Genomic DNA, 16056 nt, shown 5'->3' on the forward strand with positions numbered 1-16056 from the left:
CCTCATCTCAGTCCTAAATAGTCTCTCCATTTTCATGAGATCTGGGACTGGAGGTTCCAAACTCGGACTTTCCAAGCAGGTAGAGTCAAATGTTCACAGTTAAATTCTCTCCCTGCTTCCTTACTAAGCAACGCTCTCCTTCCGCCAATCAAAACAGCGGTTAAATTAGGCACTGTTATCCGAAACCCCGCAGCTGTGCACAGTGTCCATGTTTGAGGGTTGAGTGAGGATCCCGGGAGTGCTGTTGCACTTGGTGAAACTCTCTGTGACCTGAGTCCCACTTCTGTGACTGGGCCTGACATTATTTTCTCCCCTCCTCTTCCACCCAGTTCCTGCTACACCCTCCCCAGCCCCCATGTATGACACAGCACTGGCCCTTCATCCACAATGTGCTGGAGACCTTCTAACCTGCTCTGTGATTAGTCTGACCTTTCCCTGCAGTTTCCTGACATCCATCCAAACGTATCTGCCTCTACCACCGTCCTTGGCAAGCAGTTCCACACACCCAGCACTCTGTGTAAAAACCCTGCCCCTGACATGCCCCATATACATACGTACCCCCAATCACTTAAAATTATGGCCCCTTGTATCAGTCATTTCCACCCTGAGAAAAAAATTTCCAGTTGTCCATAATCTATGCATCTTATCATCTTGTACACTTCTCATCCTTCATTCCAACCTACCCTCATAAGAAAGACTCTCTTAGTAAACCTCTTCTGCCCTCTCTCTAAAGCTTCACATCCTTCCTATAATGAGGCGACCAGAACTGAACACAATGCTCCCAGTGTGGTCTAACCAGGGTTTTATAGAGCTGCAACATTACCTCACGGCTCTCGAACTCACCCTTTCTCTTCCCCCCCCCCCTCCATCTGCCCATCACCCACAAACCCCTCTCACTGGAATCATTGTTCCCCTGTTCCCTCAGTGGTTCCATGTTCCACCTTCCTCTCCAATCAAATTCCACCATCTGCAGCCCTTTGTCACCTCCACCTCTCACTCAGCCTCTGTCGCTTTTCCCACTCTCCCCTGCTCCATCTTCTTATCATCCCCATCACCTTCCAGTCTCTGTCACAACTTCCACTCTCCCCTGCTCCATCCGCCTATCATCCCCCCTAACCTGGACCCACCCATCACCTGCCAGCTCTTGCTCCACCACTTCCCGTCACCTCCACCACAGTGTCACTATTCCCACTGTCAGAGGGGCAACACTGAGGGAGGGTCACGCTGTCACCCTCGTAAATTTTCTCTGCACTCTTTCTAGTTTAACTGCTTGGAGTCACACGATAAGCATGGTTTCAGCAGGTTTTACAGGAAAGATTGTAGCATGGAGAAAGTGGTGGCTAATTGACAGGAGGCAAAAAGTGGGAATGAAGGGAGACTTTTCTGGCTGCCTGCCGGTGACCAGTGGTGTTTCACAGGGGTCTGTGTTGGGACTGATTCTTCTTGTGTTTTATCAGAATCAGGTTTATTATCACCAGCATGTGTCATGAAATTTATTAACTTAGCAGCAGCAGTTCAATGCAATACATAAGAAGAAAATAAATAAATCAATCATAGTGTATGTATATTGAATATATTAAAATCATGCAAAATCAGAAATAATATATATTTAAAAAGTGAGGTAGTGTTCATGGGTCCAATGTCCATTTAGGAATCGGATGGCAGAGGGGAAGAATGCTTTCCTGAATCGGTGAGTGTCTGTCTTCAATATGCCAATGATTTGGATGACGGAATTGATGGCTTTGTAGCCAAGTTTGTGGACAATAAGAAGATAGATGGAGGGACAGGTAGCTTTGAGGCTGCAGAAGGACTTGGACAAATTAGGAGAATGAGCAAAGAAATGGCAGATGGAATACAGGGTCAGGATGCACTTTGGTAGCAGGTATGTCACATCCAGAATTACTTCCAGGTAGCAGATGATTTCCTTCCACACCGCTCTGATGTATTGGAAAATCGCGTACTAGGCAAGTCACAGCAGTGGCTTGCCATTGCCTTCTGCCGGGTGAGTTTTTTTAAAGAGATCACCAGCTCTTAACAGGAGCCGGCTGGATTCGAACCCGGGACCTCTCACCCCAAAGTCCAGCACTGATGGACTTCCAGCCAAAGAAATGTTGCCAATTTTCTAACTGGAGAGAAAATTCAAAATCTGAGGTGCAAGGGGATTTAGGAGTCCTTGTGCAGGATTCCTTAAAAGTTAGTTTGCGGGTTGAATCTGTTGTAAGGAAGGCAAATGCATTGTTAGCATTCATTTCAAGAGATCTACAAGGATGTTGCCTGGATTGGGGAGCATGCCTTATAAAAATGGGTTGAGTGAACTCGGCCTTTTTTGCTTGGAGGGACAGAGGATGAGAGGTGACCTGATAGAGGTCTACAAGATGAGAGTCATTGATCGTGTGGATAGTCAGAGGCTTTTTCCCAGGGCTGAAATGGCTAACATGAGAGGGCACAGTTTTAAGGTGCTTGGAAGTAGGTACAGAGGAGATGTCAGGGGTAAGTTGTTTTTTACTCAGAGAGTGGTGAGTGCGTGGAATGGGCTGCCGGCGACGGTGATGGAGGTGGAAATGATAGAGTCTTTTAAGAGACTCCTGAACAGGTACATGGAGCTCAGAAAAATAGAGGGCTAAGGGTAACCCTAGGTAATTTCTAAGGTAAGGACATGTTCGGCATAGCTTTGTGGGCCAAAGGGCCTGTATTGTGCTGTAGGTTTTCTATGTTCTACGAATCCTAAGGAACATCAGAGACCGATACAGTTTGGCACCAGCAGCTGTGCAGGAGTTGCCAGTCAGCGTTGAACTTAACATATTGCCTTAGGGACTCCAGCTCTGGGTTTTTCCTTGTAGTTTATTCCCAAATCTTTCCTAGAGTGGGTATCATCGCATGGCAAAGGAGGTTTGAGAGCAGAGTTTTCTTCTCCTGGACAGGTACATGGAGCTTAGGAAATAGAGGGCTATGGGTAACCCTAGGTAATCTCCAAAGTAAGTACATGTTCGGCACAGCTTTGTGGGCTGAAGGGCCTGTATTGTGCTGTGGGTTTTCTGTGTTTCTATGAGCTGGCATACCCAGCTGATAAGCCCCATCTGCCTGACGTGACTGGTTTTAAGGAGCCAGTAACCCGCATTTGCCCCTTCTCCTGTCAGTTGTGGTGAACTACATATACCTGTCTGGATACGCCTCCTGCTGACTGCTCCTGGGGCTTCTCCCACAGACCCCTGTATAAAGGCGATCAAGGCCTGAGCCCTGCCCAGGATGTAGTATGGTGGTCAACCACTGCTTGTTCCTTCTTCCAGTCAATAAAAGCCGATATCTCGCCTTTACGTCTCAGAGAGAGTTATTGATGGTGCATCATCAGTAGAAATGGTTCCACCGGGCTTAGTAGCTCAGCCACACGTGAAGGCCAGGAGCTGGACCTGGTTGTCAGAGGCTATTTGAGGTGCACACCATTGGGAGCATTTAATAGGTAGTGGGAGCTCATCCCCATTACCATCCCTGGCTATAAAAACCTTAAAGAACTTTTGGCTGTATTTAAGGGTATTCATGTGTGGTTGAATGACAATTAAACTTGAACTTACTTACTTTCAATTACTAGATTAGTTAGTTCAAGACAACATCACTGACAGTAGACCCTGCTCCTGGTCTGTGTTCTATATTCTACATCGAGGCAGTACAGGACTAACAAACATCCAATGTGCAGAAGAAGACAAACTGTGCAAACATAAAAATGAATACTATGAACATAAGTTGTAAAGAGTTCCTGAAGGTGAGTCTGTAGGTTGTAGAATTCAGTTCAGGGTTGAGGCCAGTGAGGTTATTCACGCCTGTTTAGGAGCCTGATTGCTGAGTGGCAAACCCTGCAGAGGATAGTTTCACCACCGAGAGGATCACTGGGGTCTCCCTCCCCCCGAGCGCTGTAGACAAGGAGCTCAAAGCATTGTTGAGGATCCCCACCACCCATCCCACAATCTCTCTGACCCACCACCGTCAGGAAGGAGGTACAGGAGCAACAGGACTAGGACAGCCTCTACCCTCGGGCTGTGAGACTAACGAATACCCTGCCACCACCAGGGTCTCGTCACCAGGACAGCGAGCTGCTCACTGTTTCCTGTACTGGTTTACTATTTGTTCTTCACCTGTGCTGTGCGTTACATACATTGTGATTTATATTTTATTAACTTGCAGTATTTGAGGTAATGTTTTGTTTTACAGCATGTGCTGCGTGTGATATCTGTATAATGGGTGCACCATGGCCCTGAGGAATGTTGTTTCATTTGGTTGTATATTTGTATAATCAGCCGACGATGAACTTTGTCAGAATTTGGAAGAAAATACAATAAGCATAATAAGTTGATTGGTAAGTTTATTATCATCACCCGGTCAGACATACAGTGGAAAAGCTTGTCTGGCACACCATTCACACCGTTCATCTCATCACCACAGTACATTCAGCATTCGGGCTGCAAGTACATTTATTATCAAAGAAATTATACAGCCTTGAGATTTGCTTGCTCACAGGTAGCCTCAAAGCAAGAAACCCGAAAGGGCCCAATTAAAGAAAAAAATAGCAAAAGTGAGAGTAAAAGACCAACACCCGATGTGCAAGAGAAAGAAATAGAAATAGAAATCATGCAAACAACTGAAGCGAACAACAGCATTCCGAACCAAAAGTGATCCTCGTATTGGAAAGCCCGGAGTAGGCCCAAAGCCTCACTTATCAGTTCATCACATTAGCAGGTATGGTGCACCATAGCCGGGGCGGTCTACGTAGCCTCAGTGCCATGGAGATGACCATTGTGGACAGTGAAGTAGCATAAAGGAAAACTAATAGTGGAATGCAGGATTAAGTGTAACCTCTATAGAGAAAGTACAATTGAGGCAAAGGTAATGGTGAGGTAGATTGTGAGGCCAACAAGATGTTTTCACCTCATTAACCTACAGTCTATTTAGGCCAGAATAAACAAGACTTGCCAAATGGCCCCCTTCTGTTCTTAAATAACTGTTCTGACAGTCCTTACCTCCTCCATGGAATTCCCGGGCAATGGCCGAAGCCTGCTCCTTTCTCTCCCTGATCAGTGAGGCGAACGACATTATTCCCTCTTCCTTCTCCAGCGTCGAGAGGCTGGGGAGAGAAGTTAGACGGAAGTGAGCCACACTGTGCTTCCAGGCACACTTGACACTCAAAGAAAAGAGATTCTGCAGATGCTGGAAATCCAGAGTAACACATCCAAAATGCTGGAGGAGCTCAGCAGGTCAGACAGCATCTACGGAGAGGAATAAATAGTCAATGTTTCAGGCCAAGATCCTTCATCTAGACTGGAAAGGAAGGGGGCAGAAGGCAGGTGGGGTGAGGGGAGAGAGTACAAGCTGACAGATCGATGCACCATCAATAACTCTAGGAGACTGGAAATGAACGATAGGCTTTTATTAACAGTGAAAAGGGATCACAACCATCTCGGAGACTGAGGGAGGAGCAGTGCCCCAATCGCCTTTATACAGGGGTCTGTGGGAGAAGCCACAGGAGCAGTCAGCAGAGGGGCGTGTCCAGACAGGTATATGTAGCTTACCACACAGATGATAGGCGAGACCAGATGAGGAGGAAGTTGGGTGGATATAGTGAGAAGCTGAGAAGGTATAGGTGGAAGCTGATGGGAGATGGGAGCAGAGAAGGAGACCGGGAACCAGAGGGAGGTGATGGGGAAGGGACTGCGTGAGAGAGAACCAGAACGGGGAATGGAAAAAGAAAGAAGGGGGGAGGGGGAGATCACCGGTCTCGAGGGCTACAGTCTCACTGTGGGGCCTGGAGTATTGATCCAGCCACATGTCACTGCTTTTGTAACCTGTCGCTTTAGGCAGAAGGGGCTTGGCAGCTGCGGATGACAGTTCATCTAGGAGAAGGAAAGCTCTGATCTCACACCTCCTCTGCCTTCCGGCTACACCCACTCACGGAGAAGGCTTTGGGAGTAAACCCAAGGGAAAAGTCGAGAGCTGGAGTCTTACATTGAGCTCCAAGCTGACCGGAACTCCTGTGATGCCCCTGTGGGCAAAACTGTACCGGTCTCTACGTTCCTTTGGGTTCATCAGCTATGAGGAGAGGGCAAGCCCGGCACACGGGCTACAGCTTGCATTTGACGTTGTTCTGCCCTGGCTTGTGTACCACACGGACAGCTAGGACACAACATCCATGGTCGGCCCCGACCAATGGAGAGACCTCACAAGGAACTGCTTCTCAGCATAACTGGTTCATCACAGTAATGAGACAATCTCCGGTCTGTCGATCGCACTCAGTCTGAATGGGTTCATCCCTTCAGGAGAGAGCCTCTTACTCCACAGTACAACTCATGTTATCTCAAACCTCAGCTACTTCTACAGCTGCACGGTGGAGAGTTTCCTGACTGGTCGCTTCCAAACCTGGAATGCCCAGGGACAGAGAAGCCTGCGTACAAACAGTGGTGGACACAGCCAAGCCCATCATGGGAAAATCCCTCCCCCTCCGCCCCCCATCCGAAGCAGGCTTAATATCATCAGCAGACAGTACATTGTGAAATTTGTTGAACACATCTATATGCAACACTGTTGCAGGAAAGCAGCACATTTTCTCAAAGACCCCCACCATCCAGGACACGCTCTCTTCCACGAGGGATGTACAGGAGCCTCAGGACTCACACCACCAGGTTCAGGAACTGTTATTACCCCACAACCATCAGGCTCCTGAACCAACGTGGATAACTTCACTCACCACAATGAGCCTCAGGTCCCACACCACCAGGTTCAGGAACAGTTATTACCCCACAACCATCAGGCTCCAGAACCAGTGTGGATAACTTCACTCACCACTACTCTGAATCTATTCCACAATCTGTGGACTCACTTTCAACGACTCTACACACGTTCTCAGTATTATTTATTGACTTATTTGTTTTTATCTTCAGAGATGAAGTTCTTTTGCACATTGGTTGTTTGTCAGTCTTAGTGTGTATTTTTTTCATTGATTCTGTCGTATTTCTCTGTTCTACTGTCACTGCCTGCAAGAAAATGAATCTCAGGGTGATATGATATATGATGGTGGTTGTCCATCATGTATTCAATGATGACGGGAAACCTGTGTGGGAGAGTTGTTAAAGTGGAAAAGCCATTCCACTGGGGCAGTTCCACTCTCCGAACCTCAGGAGTCCAGGTCCAGTGGAATGAACGAGCAACGAGCTGAGGTCTTCCTTGGTTGCAGTAGATGATCATGATGTCTTCTGAGCCTTGTCATGCTCTTCGCTCTCCGCAGAGTGTCACAGTACCAGCTTCCTGGCTGTTGGATCTCGCAGTAGGTGTCATCTGCCCATGAGGCTGTTGGCTACCCACTGACATAAACTATGAACTCTGTCGGTGTCAGAGTCATAGAATATAGAACCAGGCCCTTCTGCCCACATCATCCATGCTAACCTCCTTGCTCACCTATACCAATTGCATTTACTCACATTACATGGAATGTAGAACACAGCGCAAACACATCAAATTACTACAAATTTCAAAATAAATAAATCGCGCCAAAAAAAAGGAATACAGAGGTAGTGTCCATGGCTCCATGGACTGTTCAGAAATCAGATGGCAGAAGGGAAGAAGCTGTTCCTGAATTGTTGAGTGTGTGCCTTCAGGCTCCTGTACGTTCTCTCTGATGGTAGCAATGAGAAGAGGCCATGTCCTGGATGGTGAGGACCCTTAGTGATTGATGCCTTCTTGAGGCATCAGCTCTTGAAGTCGTCCTTGGTGCTGGGGAGACTGGTGTCTATGGTGAACACTGGTGCCCACAACCCTTCATTGGCTTTTTCCGATCCTGGGCAGTGGCCCCTCCAAATCTGACTGTGATGCAGCCGTTTGTAAGGCCCTGTGCAGTACGTCTGTAGAATTTTGCAAGAGTCTTTGGTGAGATACCAAACCTCCTCAAACTGCGAATGAAGTAGAGCGACTGGCTTCTTTGTGATTTTGCATCAGAATCAGGTTTAATATCACTGGCTTATGTTGTGAAATCTGTTTTTTTGTGGCAGGAAGGAATGTGTCCATGGATTCAATGTCCATTCAGAAATCTGATGGCGGAGGGGGAGAAGCTGTTCCTGAATCATTGAGTGTGTGTCTTCAGGCTCCTGTACCTCCTTCCTGATGGTAGCAATGAGAAGAGGGCATGTCCTAGGTGATGGGGGTCCTTAATGATGGTTGCTGCCTTTTTGAGGCATTGCTCCTTGAAGATGTCCCGGATTTTGGGGAGGTGAGTGCCCATGATGGAGCTGACTGAGTTTACAACTTTCTGCAGCTTATTACAGTCCATTGCAGAGCTCCCCCACCCCGCCATACCAGATGGTGATGCAGCCAGTTAGAATGCTCTCCACCATACATCTGAACTTGGCACTGCTCATCCTTCCCATTACGGATCCCTCGATGAGGCCTGGCATGTTTCCGAGCTGGATGTTTTGGGCCCAGGGCCAATCATTATAAACGAATCAGGTCAGTGTTGAGATGAGTTCAGGAACTTGATGGTTGAAGGGTAACAACTGTTCCTGAAACTGGTAGTGTGAGATCTAAGGCTCCTGTTTGTCCTTCCCAATGGTAGCAGTGAGAAGTTAGCATGGCCTGGGCTGGAATTCCAGTTCTATCTCACTGTTACCAGACATTTCATACTCTAAACACTGAACTCTTGATCTCCCTGCCCACTTCATCGTCACATTTGAATGCTGCTTGTCTGCCTGCACTGCATATTCTCTGTGTCGGTAACTGCATTATCACCATGTGCACTGAGGTACTGTGAGAAGCTTTGTTTTGCATGTCAGCCAGACAGATGACTTCATTACACAGTGTGAGGCTGCTGTTACCAAACTCTACCTGTCTCTGCCTTTCCTTTGGGATCATCAGATGCGTGGGGAGGGGGAGCCTGCTAACGGGCACCAGCTTGTTCTCCATATTACACTGCCCAGGCGGGCATATCTACACAGCTAGGATGCAATATCCATGGTCAGCTCTGCGACAGAGGCCACAGACCCAGACGTTGTGGTAGAACAAGGGAAAACGATAACAGAAAGCAGAATAAAGTGTCACAGTTACAGTGAAAGTGCAGTGCAGGCAGACAATAAGGTGTGAGGTCATAACGAGGCTGATTGTGAAGTCAGTCATCCATTTTATCACGCTCAGGAGCTGTACTAATATAGACAGTCAGGGCAAAAATACTTGCTGGTCAAAAATTGATTTCTCTAACTTCTGATAATTCTCCCCCTCCCCCCTTCCCTCCTCCTCCATTCCCCACTCTGGCACCTTCTGTATCTCTCCTCTTCTCCTCTGCTACCATTTCCCCACCACTTTCACCCATTGTCCATTCTCCTCTCCATTCCTGCCTTACCTGTTCCACCAATCACACCCGAGCTTCTCACTTCATCCCCCACCCACCCACCCACCTTCCCCCTCACCTGGTCTCACCTCTCACCTCCCAGTGTCTCACTTCATCCACCTTCCCCCTCACCTGGTCTCACCTATCACCTCCCAGAGTCTCACTTCATCCCCATCCCCACCCACCCACCTTCCCCCTCACCTGGTCTCACCTATCACCTCCCAGTGTCTCACTTCATCCCCCTCCCCCACCCACCCACCTTCCCCCTCACCTGGTCTCACCCATCACCTCCCAGTGTCTCACTTCATCCCCATCCCCACCCACCCACCTTCCCCCTCACCTGGTCTCACCTATCACCTCCCAGTGTCTCACTTCATCCCCCTCTCCCACCCACCCACCTTCCCCCTCACCTGGTCTCACCCATCACCTCCCAGTGTCTCACTTCATCCCCCTCCCCCACCCACCCACCTTCCCCCTCACCTGGTCTCACCCATCACCTCCCAGTGTCTCACTTCATCCCCTCCCCCACACACCCGACTTCCCACTCACCTATCACCTCCCAGAGTCTCACTTCATCCCCCTCCCCCACCCACCCACCTTCCCCCTCACCTGGTCTCACCTATCACCTCCCAGTGTCTCACTTCATCCCGCTCCCCCACCCACCCACCTTCCCCCTCACCTGGTCTCACCTATCACCTCCCAGTGTCTCACTTCATCCCCCTTCCCCCTCACCTGGTCTCACCTATCACCTCCCAGTGTCTCACTTCATCCCCCTTCCCCCTCACCTGGTCTTACCTATCACCTCCCAGTGTCTCACTTCATCCCCCTCCCCACCCACCCACCTTCCCCCTCACCTGGTCTCACCTATCACCTCCCAGTGTCTCACTTCATCCCCCTTCCCCCTCACCTGGTCTCACCTATCACCTCTCAGTGTCTCACTTCATCCCCCTCCCCACCCACCCACCTTCCCCCTCACCTGGTCTCACCTATCACCTCCCAGAGTCTCACTTCATCCCCATCCCCCACCCACCCACCATCCCCCTCACCTGGTCTCACCTATCACCTCCCAGTGTCTCACTTCATCCCCCTTCCCCCTCACCTGGTCTCACCTATCACCTCCCAGTGTCTCACTTCATCCCCCTCCCCACCCACCCACCTTCCCCCTCACCTGGTCTCACCTATCACCTCCCAGTGTCTCACTTCATTCCTCCTCCCTCACCCACTCACCTTCCCCCTCACCTGGTCTCACCTATCACCTCCCAGTGTCTCACTTCATCCTCCTCCCCACCCACCCACCTTCTCCATCACCTGGTCTCACCTATCACCTCCCAGTGTCTCACTTCATCCCCCTCCCCCACCCACCCACCATCCCCCTCACCTGGTCTCACCTATCACCTTCCAGTGTCTCACTTCATCCCCTCCCCCACCCACCGACCTTCCCCCTCACCTGGTCTCACCTATCACCTCCCAGTGTCTCACTTCATCCCCCTCCCCCACCCACCTTCCCCCTCACCTGGTCTCACCTATCACCTCCCAGTGTCTCACTTCATCCCCCTCCCCCACCCACCCAACTTCCCCCTCACCTGGTCTCACCTATCACCTCCCAGTGTCTCACTTCATCCCCCTCCCCACCCACCCACCTTCCCCCTCACTTGGTCTCACCTATCACCTCCCAGTGTCTCACTTCATCCCCCTTCCCCCTCACCTGGTTTCGACTATTAATTCTCAGTTTACACACTAGACACTAGAACACTACAGCACAGTACAGGCCCTTTGGCCCTTGATGTTGTACTGATCCATATATTCCCAAAAAAAGTACTAAACCCACACTATCCCGTAACCCTCTATTTTCCTTTCATCCATGTGCCTGTCCAAGGGGCTCTTAAATACCCCTAATGTTTTAGTCTCCACCACCATCCCTGGCAAGTCATTCCAGGCACCCACAACCCTCTGTGTAAAAAAACTTACCCCTGATGTCTCCCCTAAACTTCCCTCCCTTAATTTTGTATATATGCCCTCTGGTGTTTGCTATTGGTGCCCTGGGAAACAGGTACTGACTATCCACCCTATCTATGCCTCTCATAATCTTGTAGACCTCTATCAAGTCCCCTCTCATCCTTCTACGCTCCAAAGAGAAAAGTCCCAGATCTGCTAACCTTCCCTCATAAGACTTGTTTTCCAATCTAGGCAATATCCTGGTAAATCTCCTCTGCACCCTCTCCTTAGCTTCCACATCCTTCCTATAATGAGGTGACCAAAACTGAACCCAATACTCTAAGTGTGGTCTCACCAGAGATTTGTAGAGTTGCAACATGACCACTCTACTCTTGAACTCAATTCCCCTGTTAATGAAGCCCAGCATCCTATAGGCCTTCTTAACTACCCTATCAACCTGTGCAGCGACCTTGAGGGATGTATGGATTTGAACCCCAAGGTCCCTTTCTACATCCACACTCTTAAGTAACTGACCATTAATCCTGTACTCAGTCTTCTGGTTTGTTCTTCCAAAATGCATCACCTCACACATGTCCGGATTGAATTCCATCTGCCATTTTTCTGCCCAACTCTGCAGCCTGTCTATATCCTCTTGTAACCTCCAACAACCTACAGCTCCATCCACAACTCCTCCAATCTTCGTGTCATCCGCAAACTTACTCACCCATCCTTCTACCCCTTCATCTGGGTCATTTATAAAAATCACAAAGAGCAGGACAGATCCCTGCTGCACTCCACTAGTCACCAACCTCCAGACAGAGTACTTTCCTTCCACATCTACCCTCTGATTTTTTCCTTTAAGCCAATTTTTTATCCAGACAGCCAGGGTTCCATTGATCTCATGCCTCATGACTTTCTGGATGAATCTCTCATGAGGGACCTTGTCAAATGCCTTGCTAAAATCCATGTAGACCACATCTACCGCTCTACCCTCATCAATTTCTTTTGTTACCGCTTCAAAAAGCTCAATTAGGCTCGTGAGGCATGACCTCCCTTCACAAAGCCATGTTGACTATCCATGAGTAGACTGTACTTCTCCAAATGCTCGTAGATCCTATCCTTAAGAATCCTTTCCTGTAGTTTGCAGACCACCGACGCAAGACTCACTAGTCTATAGTCCCAGAATTCTCCCTATTATCTTTTTTAAACAAGGGAACTACATTTGTCATTCTCCAATCCTCCAGCACTTCCCCTGTAGCCAAAGAGGATTCGAAGATCATAGCTAATGCTCCAGCGATCTCTTCTCTCACTTCCCACGACAACCTGGGGTATATCACATCCGGCCCTGGGGACTTAGCAATCTTGATGTTTTTAAGAAGATCCAACACTTCTTCTTGCTTAATCTCCACATTGTCCTGCACACAGGCCTGTTCTATTTCGACCTCACCCTGATCAAGGTCCTTCTCGCTTGTGAATACTGAAGCAAAGTGTTAATTTAGGACCTCCCCAACCTCCTCCGCCTCCAGGCACGTGTTGCCTTCTTTATCCTTTAGTGGTCCCACCTTCATTCTTGTCATCCTCCTGTTCTCCACATACGTATAGAACGCCTTGGGGTTCTCCTTAATCCTACATGCCAAGGCCCTCTCATGTCCCCTTTGAGCTCTCCTAAGTCCTTTCTTAAGCTCCTTCCTGGCTACCCTATATTTCTCAGGAGCCTGCCCCTCCTGCTTCCTGCTTCTTATATCCAACATACGCTTCCTTCTAAACACAAAGTACACTGCAGATGCTGTGGTCAGATCAACACGTACAAACAAGCTGGATGAACTCAGCAGGTCGGGCAGCATCCGTTGAAATGAGCAGTCAATGTTTCGGGCCGAGACCCTTCGTCAGGACTGAAGAAGGTGGGGGGAAGGTGGAAAACCAATCAGAGGAAAGATCAAGGGGTGAGGGAGGGAAAGCAGGGAGGGGATAGGCAGGAGAGGTGAAGAAGGAATCTAAGGGTAAAGAACTATGGGTAGTAGAAGAAGGCAAAACCATGAGAGAGGTTCAACTCAACTTCAACTCTGCTTCACATTCCCATTCAGATATGTCCATACATGGCCTCCTCTACTGCTACGATGAGGCCAAACTCAGGTTGGAGGAGCAACACCTCATCTACCATCTGGGTAGTCTCCAGCCCCTTGGCATGAACATCGAATTCTCCAACTTCCGGTAATTCCCTCCCTCTCCCTTCCCCCATCCCACCTTCACTCTGTCTCCTCTTCCAGCTGCCTATCACCTCTCACATGATTCTGCCTTCTTCTACTACCCATAGTGCTTTCCCCTTACATTCCTTCTTCACCTCTCCGGCCTATCCCCTCCCCCAACCCTTGATCTTTCCTCTGATTGGTTTTCCACCCTCCGCCCCACCTTCTTTATGGGGCCTCTGCCCCCTCCTTCTTCAGTCTTGACGAAGGGTCTCAGTCCAAAACGTTGACTGCTCATTTCAATGGATGCTGCCCGACCTGCTGAGCTCATCCAGCTTGTTTGTATATGCTTCCTTCTTACTCTTGACAAGTTACCTCACGTATTTCATCAGCCATGGTTCCCTTTTCCTATCATTTTTTCCTTGTCTCAGTGGGACAAACCTATCCTGAACCCAGCACAAGTGGTTCCTAAACTTCCTCCACATTACTTCTGTGCTTTCACCCTTGAACATCTGTTTCCAATTTACTCTCGCTAGTTCCCATCTCATCCCTTCACAGTTAGCCCTTCCCCAGTTAAGCACGTTCCCATTATGTCTGTTTTTATCCTTTTCTATAGCTATGCTGAAGCAAAGGGAGTTGTGGTCACTCTCACCAAAATGCTCCCCCACCAAGAGGTCTGTCACCTGACCAGGTTCATTACCCAGAACTAGATCCAGTTTAGCCTCTCCTCTCATCGGCCGGTCCACATACTGTGTCAGGAATCCTTCTTGAACACACCTGACAAATTCAGCCCCATCTATCCCCCTTGCACTCAGGAGATGCCAGTCAGTATTCTCCTCCCTCCCCCCACCTTCTTCCCCTTCCTTTCCGGTCCCGATGAAAATTCTCAGCCTGATAATGCTGACTGTTTATTCCTCTCCATGGATGCTGCCTGACCTGCTGAGTTCCTCCAGCATTTTGTGAAAGTTGCTGCTGGTCAGCTGATACTTGACGTGTGAAGGGCCTGTTTCTGTGTTGTCTGACTGTCTGAGATTGGAGCAGAGTGGCGTAGCTGGCTGCAGTTACTCATACCGTCCCTGTGAGGCTGATCACATTACCCCACGTAAGCACTAAGTAAATTGGGAAATGGAAGGCGGGGGATAAATCAGTCCTGTCAGTCATCATTGTCGCCACGGCTGGCATGGAATATTTATCTTCTCAGCTTTACGGTCTCAAATAGAATGGAACTTGAGGGACTGCGGTGGGGAGGAGATTGAGAGCCTAGTCACAGCCATCTTCCCTCAATGTCAGCAACACAAAGAAGCTCCTCATTGACTTTGGGAGAGGGGAGAAGGTTCATATATGGGATACACTCAGTGGCCAGTCTATTGTGTACCCCCTTACCTAACAAAATGGCCACTGACTGTATGCTCACTATGAGGATTATGGTAGGGTAAATGCAAGCAGAAATTCTCCATAAAGGTTGGGTGAGCCTACAACGAGAGGTTAAGGGTGAAGGGTGAAATATTTAAGGGGAACCTGAGGGGGAACAACTTCACTCAGAGGGTGGTGAGAGTGTGGAACAAGCTGCCAGTAGAAGTGGTGGATGCTCGATTTCAGTGTTTAAGTGAAATTTGCGAGGTAGGTAGATGGGAAGGGTATGGGAGTGGGGCTGTGGTTCCAGTGCAGATTGATGGGACCAGGCAGTTTAAATAGTTCAGCATCGACTGGAAGCTGAATAGCCTGCTTTCTATGACTTTGTGATTCTGTGGCCCATCCGCTTCAAGTTTCAACATGTGCATTCTGAGATGCTCTTCTGGGCAGCACTGTTGTATCACGTGGTTTTTGAGTTACTGTCACCTTCCTGTCAGCTTGAACCAGTCTGGCCATTCTCCCCTGACCCCTCTCATTAACGAGGTGCTTTCCCCCACACAACTGCTGCTCACTGGATTTTTAAAATGTTTTCTGCACTATTCTCTGTAAACTCTAGGAACTGTTATACACGTAAATTCCAGGAGATCAGCAGGTTCTGAGATACTCAAACCACCCCATCTGGCACCAACAATCACTCCACAGTCAGAGTCACTCAGATCACATTTCTTCAGCCTTCTGATGTTTATCTAACTCATAACTGAACCTCTTGACCATGCCTGCATGCTTTTATGCATTGAGTTGCTGCCACATGATTGGCTGACTGGACACTTGCATTAATGAGCAGGAGTACAGATGTGCCTGTAACATGGTGTTGAGGATGAGAGGTCGTTCCCCTCAGATTAAGCTTATGATTAAAGTGCCACATCTCCATTGAAACATCGAAACACACAGTGAAATGAGTCGTTTGCATCCACAACCAACACAGCCTGAGGATTATGTTGGGGCAGCCCGCAAATGTTGCCATGTTCTTGGCAACATGGCATGTCAACCACTCACCAACCCAACCTGCATGTCTTTGAAATGTGGGAGGAAACTGGAACATCTGGAGGAAGCCCAAGTGGTCATGGGGAGAGCATTCAATCTCTTACATACAGTGGCATAAATTAACCCCGATCGTTGCGATTGTAATATTGGTAGTTGCCTATTGTGTCTAATGATGACAGAAGC

At 48.8% G+C, this 16056-nt stretch overlaps 1 protein-coding gene across 1 annotated transcript in view; it reads right to left on the reverse strand.

Moving 5' to 3' along the window:
• LOC132405671 (myozenin-2) overlaps positions 1–16056 on the reverse strand; it is a 58436-nt gene that overhangs the window by 27167 nt on the left and 15213 nt on the right. The window contains exons 2-3 of the mRNA XM_059990673.1: positions 5010–5113; positions 2026–2028 (exon numbers count right to left, since the gene is read on the reverse strand). Of these exons, the coding sequence (XP_059846656.1) occupies positions 2026–2028; positions 5010–5082 (76 nt within the window). The 5' untranslated portion in view covers positions 5083–5113. The remainder of the gene's footprint in view (positions 1–2025; positions 2029–5009; positions 5114–16056) is intronic.

Source organism: Hypanus sabinus, chromosome 15 (assembly GCF_030144855.1).
Source record: "Hypanus sabinus isolate sHypSab1 chromosome 15, sHypSab1.hap1, whole genome shotgun sequence".
Classification (NCBI taxonomy): Eukaryota; Metazoa; Chordata; class Chondrichthyes; order Myliobatiformes; family Dasyatidae; genus Hypanus; species Hypanus sabinus.